Below are 13,329 nucleotides of genomic sequence, written 5' to 3'. Positions count from 1 at the left end.
GATCTCCCTGCTTGTAATTGGGCGATCGGGATTATCATAATGGCAGATAGGAGGACAAGATCACTCTGATCCTTTAACTGTACTTTTATTGTATTGAAAGAATGTGAAGCAGAATTTTCAACTTAAGATGAAAGGTTTGGTTATATTCACAACACTGTGAACCTTGAGGACCCTGCATTGAATGGAACAAAAATGAACCAACTCAGTTTCTAACACAACTCATTACTTCTTTCTCAAATTTTTTGCCATTGCAAATTAATAATACAAGACAATAAAGTTCCTCAAAGGCAGTAGGAAATCATCACAAAAGTTCTTCTTTGATGTAAGACAAAGATCATGTAAGACAAGTTCTGCAAGGTTGGGGATATGAGAAAAAAGGCCAAGCATTATTGGGGGGGGGGGGGAAACACTTGGTAAACTGAAATATGAGTTGGCCAAAAATAGCCACAAATTCTGAAATGAAAGCAGAGGTTTTAATGCACACCAATTTATTCTACTAGGGAGGCACGACACTGGGCTCCCTGAAGTCTTTTGAAATAAAGAACACTTTGAACAGATTTCTTCAGCGCTTCTTTGACCTCATTGTTTCTCAGGCTGTAGATCAAGGGATTGACAAGAGGAGTACATGCAGTATATAGGACAGGAAAAAATTTGTTTAAAGCATGTGGCAACTTGTGGTTTGGCAACATATACACTATGATTAGGGTCCCATAGAACATGGTAACAACAACAAGGTGGGAAGAGCAGGTTGAGAATGTTTTCTTCCTCCCAGCAGTGGATGGAATACGCAGGATGGTGGAGATCACAAAGACATAGGAGGCCAGTGTAAACAAGAATGGTGGGTAAGTGAACATTGAGGCGAATATTACAGACACCCATTCTACTATATATGTATCACTGCAGGCGATTCCCAGGAGAGGTGAAAGATCACAGAAGAAGTGGTCAATTTCATTGGGGCCACAAAAGGTTAATGTTGACACGAGGTACAACATGACGTACATGGATGAGAACCCGCTAACCCATGATCCAGCTGCCAGGCTAAGGCATACCTTGTCTTTCATGATCATCGCATAGTGTAGCGGTCTGCAGATGGCTAGATACCGATCTAAGGACATCACTGCTAGGAGACAACATTCTGTAACGGCCAGGGAGCAAAAAACATAAAACTGAAGCAAACATCCCCAAACAGAAATGGTTTTGTCTTCACTTGCAAAGCTAGCGAGGACCTTGGGCAGGATGTTGGAGGTGCAGCAGATCTCCAACAATGACAAGTTTCCCAATAAGAAGTACATGGGGGTGTGAAGATGACCATCAGTCACAACGAGGGCTATGATGAGGATGTTCCCTGCCATGGTTAAAATGTAGATCAGGAAAAACAGCAGAAACATCAGACTCTTGAGTTCTTGAAGATCTCCGAACCCCAGGAGAATGAATTCTGTGAGGAGTGTCTGATTCCCCTGTTTGATCTTCTCTTCCTGCTAGAGACAATTTTTTAGTAAATTTGGCATTGCAGAATTTGGCATTGCAGGAACTTCTGACATGTTACACCTTACAGTCAATTCAAGGCCCACGGTCTTGTGAATCAGCAGGTGCTACAGTCTGCAGGAAATAACTTTTTTGAAAGCAAAAAAGAGGTACGGCTTCTACTTGATATGCTGGCTTTCTTGCAGAGGACTATGAATACTATGCTTCTGGCTGGCAACACTGGTCTGATGCTACATCAGAACCAACCCTCATGATCTCCTGAACCCCTTAGTGCAGCTTGTTCTGCAGTGAATGACTTTGGATAATCACTCAGTTCTTTATTAATCTAGTTTATCTGTTTCTTGCAAATTAATGCCCCTAGGTTTTTGTTCCCTTTGGACATCTCTGTCTTCCCATTTTCAAGCACCGTCTACAATTCTATCCACATTTACCTGAGAGGAAGGGTGCAATCCTTTGTACACTTTTCTGAGAGTAAGCCCTATTGACTAGAATGAGTCTTACTTCTGAATAATGCATAGGATTCGGCTGAAAGTCTCCTAGACTTGCAAAAGATGGTGCTGACATTCAAACTCCTCTGTCTCAGACAACTCTCTATCTTTGTCTCAAACAACCCTCCAGCTCTGCAGAAAATATGAGTGGGACAAGCTCCTGTTCTACCCCGAAGTTAGTCTCAATGAATTCAGTGGGACTTACTTTCAGGTACGTGTGTATAAGTTATAGCAGTGGCTCTCAAACTTCCCAGGAGTTTTACTCCCGGGGTCAGTCTTTGTAAGGAGGGAGTGAGGGCAGTGACCCCAGGATCGCATCACTAACAGGGGTGGAAGGGGGGTGCTTTTACTGCCTGCAGGACATTGCAGGAGGTGTGGGGAGCCCCGTGCAGGCCTCCACAGGGCTCTCCGCTGCTTAGAATGTAGAAAAAAGCCACCTTTAAGTAAAAGCACCCCCTTCCACCCCTGTTAGCAACGTGCTCCTGGGGTCGTGTCGCTGCCCTTGCCCCCTCGCTCACCCCTTAAAGGGATGGGACACCCTTTACACAAACTGGTGGGTTGCTTCCCTCAAGTTTGAGAACCACTGGCCTATATAGGGCCGTAGGCTTAGATATGCTGAAAGCAAGGGACTGTAGCTCAGGGTTAGATCACACCCAGGTTCAATCCCTGGCATTCCTAAGGCTAGGCAGAAAAAAAACAACAAAAAACTAGATGGCTCAATAATCTGAATCAGTTTCTTGTATTTCTAATGCAGTCTCCAGAAAAATATCATGAACGCGTGTGGACAGATACATCATTGCCATACTCATCATCCTACTCAACGACTGCACAACTAGAGGGAGAGCATGTTTATGTTCTTCAACATAATGCAGCACATTCAAATCTAGAACATGCGAATTATAAATTTAAGAATCAAAAATAGATCAGTTAGTTGCAAACAAAATTCTACAGAATCCAGTACTCTAATTTTGATTGGCTGAGGCAGATACCTCTGGGGAGCTCACAAGCATCCTATGAGGACAACTCACCTCCCCTATCATTTGTTCCAAGCACCTGATATTCAAAGACGTTGTGCCTCTGTACACTGAGGTTGCCTTTACCCAGAAGTGGTAACGTATGTGCCAAACAGACACTGCATGGGGAATGGGGGGATGCCACTGCTTTGGCTGTAGTGCTTGCTGTCCTTCCCCCCCCCCATTTGTTCAGTTGTTTTCAGCTTGGACTATTTCATTACTCTAGCCCAGGGGTCTCCAAACCTCGGCCCGGGGCCCAGATGCGGCCCACAACATCCCCTATCCAGCCCACGGCAACTCTGGCCCCATGCAAGAAGTGACTTTTTGGGCTGTCTGAAGGCCTTAGGTTTTCTGAAGCTTTCTAATGTATTTTTTTACATTTTATATTTATTTATTTATTTTTCTGGCCTTCAACACTATGCCAGATTGTAGGGAAATGCACAGGTGCTGGGCTTAGCCTTGGTAACATGGCAACCGGTAGGCAGGCAGGCAAACCTGCTGCCCCCCCACTCAGGCACGCCAGAGTGGGCCAGTTGCTGAGTCTTCGCCCAGAGCCTGTAAACAAAGGATGTTATGAAGAAGCGCATATCTAGGAATGTGTATTGCGGTCAAGCCAGAGCCAGCAGGTTTCAGTAATCTTCAGTAATTTGCCCTAGTGTTATCATGTGTTTTGAGAATGAATAAAAGTCTGAGGAAGCTAGCCGGGAGGACGGACTTCTCTCTCGATCTCATACCGTCCTACTTCCGGCTTAGCTCTCCCTGCATCAACCCTCTGAATGTCTGCTGTGTCTCTCATTGCTTTGACTTTCTGTTGCTCCAGTTCTAACTTTCAAACCCTCAGAGTGCTTCTGCTTTTAGCACTTTTCCTCAAGCACCAAGATTCTAAACCCTGGGTGCTGCCCAAGTAGCGTTACGTTGCAACACCAGATATTTGATGTGGCCCTCTGGTCGAAAAGTTTAGAGACCCCTGAGAGCCCATGGACATCACATTAATGTTTCACATTATTAAAAAAAATTTAGCATAGTGTAGCGGTCTGCAGATGGCTAGATACTGATCTAAGGACATCACTGCTAGGAGACAACATTCTGTAACCACCAGGGAAGGAAAGACATAAAACTGATCCCCAAACAGAAATGGTTTTGTCTCCACTTGCAAAGCTAGCAAGGACTTTGGGCAGGATGTTGGAGGTGTAACAGATCTCCAACAAAGACAAGTTTCCCAAGAAGAAGTACATGGGGGTGTGAAGATGACCATCAGTCACAATGAGGGCTATGATGAGGATGTTCCCTGCCATGGTTAATATGTAGATCAGGAAAAACAGCAGAAACAGCAGGCTCTTGAGTTCTTGAAGATCTCCGAACCCCAGGAAAATGAATTCTGTGAGGAGTGTTTGATTTCCCTGATGGTTCTTCTCTTCCTCCTAGAGGCAAGTTTAAGATATGACATCATAGGAACTTATGACATGTCCGCCACTGCATTTTAGGTCTTATAATCTATTAAGAGGGCATGTTCTTGTGAATCAGCAGCTGCTTATAGGGGAGGAAATAGCTTTTCTGAAAGCAAAAAAGGAGGTTCTACCTTAATCTCAGACAACACTCCCTCCATCTCAGCAGGAAAAACTGGGTGTGAAGGTCTTTGCTGAGCAGAAACAATGAGACAACTGTTTTTTGTTTTTATTCCCCCATCCCCCCCAGCTCTATTATCGTTTTTACTGACTATTGGCAATTTTGATCTACTTTGAGCTTCCCTTGATCAGTTCAGTTTTTTTCAGCTTGGACTATTTCATTACTCTAGCCCAGGGGTCTCCAAATCTCGGCCCGGGGCCCAGATATGGCCCACAACATCCCCTATCCAGCCCACGGCAACTCTGGTCCCCTGCAAGAAGTGACTTTTTGGGCTTTCTGAATGCCTTAGGCTTTCTGAAGCTTTCTAATGTATTTTTTTACATTTTATATTTAAAATTTATTTATTTTTCCGGCCTTCAACACTATGCCAGATATTTGATGTGGCCCTCTGGTCGAAAAGCTTGGAGACCCCTGAGAGCCCATGGACATCACATTAATGTTTCACATTATTAAAAAAATTACACAATTAAAAGGCAGAAATGTGCTGAATAGTTACTAGGAAAAGGAGCATAAAGCATAATACGCTGAAGACACTACAGAGCAACTGCTAAAATGATCTATTTCAAATTCTCACTGTCATGTTTTGCAGGAGAATGCATTCTGTGAGGAGTGTTTGATTTCCCTGATGGTTCTTCTCTTCCTCCTAGACGCAAGTTTAAGATATGACCTCATAGGAACTTATGACATGTCCGCCACTGCATTTTGGGTCTTATAATCTATTAAGAGGGCATGTTCTTGTGAATCAGCAGCTGCTTATAGGGGAGGAAATAGCTTTTCTGAAAGCAAAAAAGGAGGTTGTACCTTAATCTCAGACAACACTCCCTCCATCTCAGCAGGAAAAAAATGGGTGTGAAGGTCTTTGCTGAGCAGAAATGATGAGACAACTGTTTTTTGTTTTTTGTTTTTGTTTTTTTTTTCTCCCATCCCCCCCAGCTCTATTATCGTTTTTACTGACTATCGGCAATTTTGATCTACTTTGAGCTTCCCTTGATCTGGTAGTAATCTGTTGTTTGCTATTTCACCAATCTATTGCACCATGTTCTTCCTTACCTCATCAGCCTGTCGCACGAGAGATGTAGATTCCAGATTGTTCTTTATCAAGTCCATTTGTTTCAAGTTTTTCATTCATTTAACTATTACAAATATCTAACGGGGTACCTGTTACCTGTTGTTGTTCTAGTTGAGTATTCATGTTATATATTAAATGAGTTCCCTTCCCTAGGAGATACAAATCTCTTATGATCAATTATATGTATTTTCTTAACTTATGAACTCCTCCTTAGGGCTGTAGCAGATGGGATTTAATTATTGACAATACAGGCTTAGATTTTAGTGCAAACAATATCAGTGATCTCATTATTTTAAGAATAGTATGTCCCCCTTGGGAATTAGGTGGATGGAATAGCAAATATATTGCTGATGGGAACCCACTACACAAACAAAATAAAGTGAACAACATACAAGAAAAGAAGCAACTGGAAATCTTCTACAACCAAACAGAGGATGATTTGCAGGAGGCATCAAACTTCTTTTATAAAATTCCTCTTGGAATGTTGGCACAGGGGCATCCCAATCCCAGTGAAACTTAGGAGGTGCCTGGAGGTCTCCCCAGGCTAAGGGGATACATGTCTCCTTAGCCCAAGTAAAGACCCAGCCTACCCTTTTGGGCTTCTTCGATTCGTGCCAGCTATTTAGCTACCACAAATTCGCAAGCCCCATGTAACGCTGGGCAGGGAGAGGGATTAGGTTATGGCAGAGGTCTCCTCTGCCAATACTGCCCCCTCCCAGGCCTGATCTGCCCCATTCCAACCTCCCTACAAAACTGCCTCCTCCCCACCTCCAAAAAGCCCTCCTGCCACCTTGGCCTGGCTGCCACTGTAACTGGTCAGTGGCCAGGTCCACATGGCAATGGACACTAGAAGCTGCTCCCTGAGTTAAGGCTGTGCAGAGACCAGGATGGAGGTGGAAAGGTGGCAGTATGGGGTGAGGATCGGCAGAATAGGGCGGCAATGAGGGCAGGTAGAAAGGCAGCTTGGACCCAGGAAGGGGATGGGTTTAGTGACTGTGCTGACCTGACCCCTCTCCTGGGCTTGATCTGCTTTCGTGGGTCAAAGAGGACTTGCGCCAGCAATATCACTGGTGCAAGTCCAGCTTGAACCACTGGGTTCACAGGGGCTTTCACAGGGCAAGGGAACAGACATTCCCTTATGCTGAGGAATCCTCCAGAGGCCACAACTCCCTGCAGGATTCTGTGGACACTGTGTTGGCACCCCTGCATTACCACATGGGGAGCTGCAGTGGCAACTTCAATTTACTTTTTTTTTTGCCGACTGCAGTCTTGACAGATGATTCTGTCAGCCTGTCCCATACAACCTCTGTTTCTGAGTGAGCGGGAGTTCCACTTTATGATGGATCCCCAAGTTAAATACATCTGATTTACAGACATCCCAACTAATGGACAGCAATGTCTGCACTTTCACACAGGCACAGTTCATCTGGTCTTGTGCTTTTGCCCAGGCGTGACAGTGCTTTTCCAATTTATGTTTGTTCTGGCTTCTGGACAAATCTCTGGTAAAGAACCAGGACATAAGTAGGTGATTTATCCTATTGGTCTAGTAGAGTTAGCCCATTCCTCTTGGACTAGTTAAGACAAGGTAACAGAGTTCCACTTCATGCTGCCAGTGGCCATTTTGGGCCCTGCGGCACAGCCAGCGACCTGCTCCAGAGTAGGTAAGCCAGCATGGGGGGTGGATTGTGGGTGGGGAGGGGAGGGAGGAGCTATCTCTGTAGGCAATGGCTCATGCCAGATCTCTCCTTTAAAAATCTCCCCTTCTGACAAGGTGAACTATACATCAGTACAAAGGAACAGTACTTCTTCTTGCTAGATTTACAATGAAGCCACAAGTATAAAAGTTCAGGGATATCACAGAAATAAACTGAAGATTTCAGAATGATAGTATAAGCTGATAATGCATGCTCATGCAAATATGAGTTATTTTTATCCTTATCACCAAGAAATTTTTGAGAACCAATTGTGCTTGCTAAGACATTTCCGAAGGGCTTCTTTCACTTCTCTGTTTCTCAGACTGTATATGAGGGGATTGGCCAACGGTGTCAGGACAGTGTAAAAGAGAGAAAAGACTTTGTTTAATTCTTTCATTGTCTCACTCCATGGTATGACATAAACAATGATCAAACTCCCATAAAATATTGTGACCACAATAAGATGAGATGAGCAGGTGGAGAAGGCCTTTTGCCTCTGGATGGCCGATGGAATTCTTAGGATAGTGGAAATGATAAAAATATATGATGTCACAGTTAATAAAAAGGGGATCAGCGTGAACATGGAGGAAAAAATTGTCCCCAGAAGTTCTAGTGTGTGATTTTCACTACAGACAAGCTCAATGACTGGGGTAAAATCACAGAAGAAGTGGTCAATTTCATTGGCACCACAAAATGTTAATCTTGACATTAAATGCAACAGAACTGCCATTGCCACAAATCCATTAACCCAAGATCCACCCGCCAAAGAGATACAAACTCTACTGTTCATAAGGGTTGAATAGTGTAGTGGTTTGCATATTGCTAAGTACCGATCATAAGACATCATGGCTGAGACCACATTCTGTGACTTCGAGGGAAGCAAAGAAATGAAATTGAACTATGCAACCTGAAATCGAAATGGATCTGTTTCCAGTCAAGATGCTGGACAATATCTTGGGCAGGATGGTGGTAGTATAGTAGGTCTCTAAATAGGACAGATTCCCAAGGAAAAAGTACATAGGCGTATGAAGGCGATGATCTGAAACAACCAATCCTAAAATAATTAGGTTTCCTACCATGGTGAATGTATAGATCAATAAAAATAAGGGGAAGAGAAAAATGTTCAAGCCCTGGAGATCTCTAAAGCCTAGAAGGATGAATTCTGCCATCTCTGTTCGATTTTTCCATTCTGTGATGTCCATCACTTGCATCTAGACAAAGAAAATAAATGTGTGAAGTGATACACTGTGTGATAAACCATCTTTTTTAATGTTAAGATTTCACTTACGGCCCAATCCACCGTGGCCAAAGCGCTGGACTCCTGCACACTGCCCTGGCAATGGCAATCATGAAAGGACCAGAAAGCAATTTGTAATGGCTGAGCGGAGGCAAGCACCAGCATGGAGGCCTGCACAGATGGGTGCTGGCCCCTCGTGCAGGCGGGAGAAGTACCGAGTGCTGGGGCTGGGAAGTACAGTGCAGAGCAGTGCAGAGGCTCCATTCCAGGATGGGGGAAGGGCAGGAAGAGGTGCAATAGATGGGTAAGCAGACCATGCTTGGGGGGAAGGAATGGCATCAGAGGCACTGCCAAATTCTATCCCCCCCTCCTGGGCCTGATCTGCCAACATGGGCTGCTCGGACCTGTGCCAGCAATTTTGCTGTTGCAGGTCCAAGCAGCCCCATAAGGGATGCTGGGGCTTTTCTTGGGGCATGGGGACAAACGTTCTCTTACCAGACCTCCAGCAGCCTTGTTGCCTGCACTGGGTATAGCAGTGGCTTTTTCTGTGTCGCTGAATTGTGGTGCAGGAAATTTGACTGAGATTGGACTGATAACCTAAGGAAAAGCAACTGAAATATTTTCTCATCATGAACAAACAACATGGTAGACCTCTTGTTTAAGAAACTACTCTTGGCATTGACACTAAGAATATGCCAGCAGAAGGTTAGCAGCCACTAATTTCTTCAGGTGCCCTCAAATTTCACATGAAAGACAGTTCAAAGTTTTCTTCTTGCTAAAGAATTTTGAAAGCAGCCAAAGGAATTTAGGGAACTGAATGGCATTTCTCAGTCAAGAATCTAAGGAAAGATCTCTTATATCAATCCAGAGATTCATGTAGTCCAGCATCAAAGGCCAATCAGTTGCCTCTGAGAGACCTACAAGCAGGAGATGAAGACTTATGTCTCTCCTGTTGTTATTCACCTGCATTCAGAAGATACTGCCTCTGGAAATAGTATATGTAGGTCATAGAGGACTCAGAAAAGAAAGCTTCACCCACAGTTCTATCAATGTTCTTCTATGGATTCATAAATCACATAGCCCAACGACATAAGACAAACCAGTTCATTTACTAGCATCATATAGTCTCCAAAATCTTTCTTCTTCTGCAACAATATTCATGTAACTAAGGTTATGCCTTATTTCATATTGCATCCATATTCAAATGAATTAACAAACACTATTAGGATGGATAATTAACTAAAGAGCAATGATATCAATTTTCACCTTCTTTGCATGTCTACAGATGGGCCAAAAGCACCATATTTTGCCAGGATCGAGACTCCTTCATGTCTTCGGTATATGCCTATAGTGCTCATTTTGTGCTCTTATTTATGTTCTTCTAAATTGACTTCCTCATTTGTTTCCTTGGTCTATATTCCATCAGCAAAGGAATAGAGGTCTCACATGACTCATTAAATGGAAAAGTATCCTCTATGGTTCCATTTATGGAATTTGAAATTAGCGAGAAGAAATATATCCATACAAACATTGAAATAATCCTTTCACTCAGTTCTCCAAACAATGAACATTACAATATCTTGAACCAGGGATGGGAACTCAAGTCAGGTGTGTCCAAGTCACAAAAACACATGATTTTTGCTGACTTGTGTACACTTGTGACTTGCTGACTTGTGTCAGGCATGTCAGTGACTCTGGCACTGACTCAAGTCTGAGGCCACTGACTTGGAAATGAGTTCCCACATGTGCAGACTTGACTCTGTATCTGGGTGCACTTGCTTACTTTTTCTGCAGTGTGAAAGACCTTGTGGGGCCATCATTCAGACCGGGCAAGCAACAGGGAAGTTCCAGCAAGGAGGCAGGGAAAGGTTAATGCTTTTGCATCAAGTAGGAGGTTGGGGGAGGAGGGAGTGGGTTTCCTTGTCCATTTCTGAAGGAACCAATGATCATTGGATCATTGGATGAAGGTTTTTTTCCCCTGGATGAGTGAGAGGAGAATACAGGGGGTGGGGAGATTTCCGAGCCATAAACTCATGGCAGGACTCTAGCAGGCTCATTGAATGACTGACTATAATGGGACTAGTTCTGAGTAGAGCTGCAAAGGATTGGGTCATACTCTTAAGCCTCCCAGCTGCTGTGCGTGACCCTCCTCCCTCTTGCCGCTTCTGTCCCCAATCTCACATAGTCCATCCCACCTGCTTATGCCTTGTTTACAGATTGGATGGGGACATCAGGGAAGTGTTTAAAGGGAACTCCAACACACACCCCAGAAGCAGCTTCATTTTGTCCTGCAGAGCCACGGCTGAGGTTTTTTTATGGAAAAGACGACTCGAGTCTTTTAGAGTTCCCAAAATGCTCTGGGTGACTCAGAAAGTCCACCTGTTAGGATTTGGTTTTGAGTCAAGTTAAAGGGGGCAGAGACTCGTGACTCAACTCAAGTCAAGCTGCACTGGATTTACTGATCTCTGTCTTGAACTTCCTAACAAGGCGGATGTCCTCATCCTCATTCAATTGTGTGTTCTCTCTGCTTGTGTGTACTTCACTTGAGTACAGGTTTAAACATCTTCCTCCTTTGGAGGAAAGGGAGTTCAAAAAGGGAGCAGAACTTTCATTGCAATAAACCTAGCCCTTCCCTTCTTTCCTATAAATAAATATAAGAATAAATATAAGTTATAAATAAGAAGCCTATAAATGCTAGACATCAAATGTACATTACTGTACATCAACTCTTACTGCAGCAGCAAACACAGCAGCACAACAACAGCAGCAGCAGCAACAACAACAACTTGAGAATAGAACATGGGTATCTCTAGGAGAAGAAGGTCAATATTGAGCCAATTGTCATTGGAGCTTTTGAAGCAGTGCCTAAAAGTCTGAAGAAACACCTCAACATTCTTGGCCTGGAGCAAATCACACCAGCTCAACTCCAGAAAACTTCATTGCCTGGAAATGCAAGAATCCTACAACAATATGATATCTCTGTGATTCCCAGCAGAATTTTGGCTAGATCCTGAATTGCAGACTATAATCAGTCTAGCATAGGCTGTGATTAATAAATCCTTCCAACCCACAATCTTCTATATAGGAGAGGCACAGGCATGTATTTACATATTTAAAATACTTTTTTATTTTTGCATTTCAACAAAGAAATTCATCATGTGGTTTACATAGCAAAATAAATTGTGGGATGAAATAGGTTCCTGTCCCAAAGGGGCTCATACTGAAAAATATATACAGATGCAAAAAACAAAACAAAACAAAACAAAAAAAACCCTGTTAAAATACCGGTGATGCTGGTGGGATAAACCGGTGGGATAAACAGCATAAATACGTTTAAGTAGGTTTAGGACTTAGCTCACACTACCTTATTCTTGAAACAATGACTCGGCTTTTCTTTGGTCTTATAACCTGAATCACTTTGCCAATGGATGTTCTAATGGCCTCTTTCACTTCTCGGTTCCTCAGACTGTAAACCAGGGGGTTGACCAGGGGTGTCAGGATAGTGTAAAAGACAGAGAACACTTTGTTCAGCTTTCTCATTTTTTCTGGATTTGGGAGAACATAGACAATGATTAGGGTACTGTAATAGATGGTAACAACAATGAGATGCGATGAACATGTGGAGAAGGCCTTCTGCCTTCCAGTGGCAGATGGGATTCGTAGGATGGTGGTGATGATAAACATGTATGATGTCAGAGTCAATAAAAAGGGAGGCAGGGTGAAAATAGTCGAGAACACAAATCCCATCAATTCAAATCTGTGGTCTTCACTGCAAGCGATTTGTGCTACAGGAGCCAGATCACAGAAGAAATGGTCGATTTCATTGGGACCACAGAATGTCAATCTGGTCATCAGATACATCATTACTGACATGGCCAGGAACCCATTCATCCAAGACCCAACAGCCATGATGAGGCAGAGTCTGTCACTCATAACAGAGGCATAATGTAGGGGCCTACATATTGCTATGTACCTGTCATAAGACATTATAGCTAGGAGGTCCATTTCGGTGACTGCCAGAGCAGTAAAGAAATAAAACTGGGCAATGCAGCCAGGAATGGAAATAGCTTTCTCCCCAGTCAAACCAGCAAGGATCTTGGGCAGGATGGTTGAAGAGTAGAAGGTCTCCAGGCAAGAGAGGTTTGCAAGGAAAAAGTACATGGGAGTGTGAAGGTTATTTTTTGCCACAACTAATACAACAATGAGGATGTTCCCAGCCATGGTGAGGATGTAAATCACTAGAAATAAGAGGAAGAGGACAACATTGAGATCCTGAAAATCTCCAAAACCCAGAAGAATTAATTCTGTGTTGATGGTTTGATTTCCCTCTTTTCTGATTGCCATCATCTGCAACTAGGGGGAGAAAAACAATACCGCAGTTCAGTGCAGTTTTAACCAAGAGCACCTATTACATTCACTAAAATTTCTATTGAGAATGATTCTGAGCAGGCATCCATGACTGCCTCTCCCATTGCAGGATATGGTGCACATCCCACTGTCTCAACTGTATCAGCAATGGAAAGTTGGAAAGGATTGTACCCTTAATTAAACTCAGTATATATGAACATTTTTGACAGTTAAACCTTGCACCAGTTCCCACCCACTGCATTTCTACCATCTTACATTTTTTCAGTGAATGTCTGTTGGACGTATATTCATTCAGAAATAACATCTCTCTCTCTCGCTTTCTCTTTGTGGAAACTAAATAGTGCATTCA

The 13,329-nt window shown here is 43.3% G+C and overlaps 2 protein-coding genes across 2 annotated transcripts; both read right to left on the bottom strand.

Annotated features, from left to right (window-relative positions):
• Nucleotides 1–7,619: 7,619 nt before the first annotated feature.
• LOC136652530 (olfactory receptor 6N1-like) lies at nucleotides 7,620–8,577 on the bottom strand. The gene is given in 2 exon segments (XM_066629471.1): nucleotides 7,620–8,226; nucleotides 8,228–8,577. Coding segments are annotated over 2 exon segments (957 nt in total).
• A 3,395-nt stretch (nucleotides 8,578–11,972) lies between these two features.
• Nucleotides 11,973–12,956, bottom strand: LOC136652529 (olfactory receptor 6F1-like). Its single transcript, XM_066629470.1, has one exon. The coding sequence runs from the start codon at nucleotides 12,954–12,956 to the stop codon at nucleotides 11,973–11,975; it is 984 nt and encodes a 327-aa protein (XP_066485567.1).
• Nucleotides 12,957–13,329: the final 373 nt, after the last annotated feature.

The sequence above is a fragment of the Tiliqua scincoides genome, chromosome 5 (assembly GCF_035046505.1).
Source record: "Tiliqua scincoides isolate rTilSci1 chromosome 5, rTilSci1.hap2, whole genome shotgun sequence".
Lineage (NCBI taxonomy): Eukaryota > Metazoa > Chordata > Lepidosauria > Squamata > Scincidae > Tiliqua > Tiliqua scincoides.
This window is presented reverse-complemented; position numbering and strand designations above follow the sequence as displayed.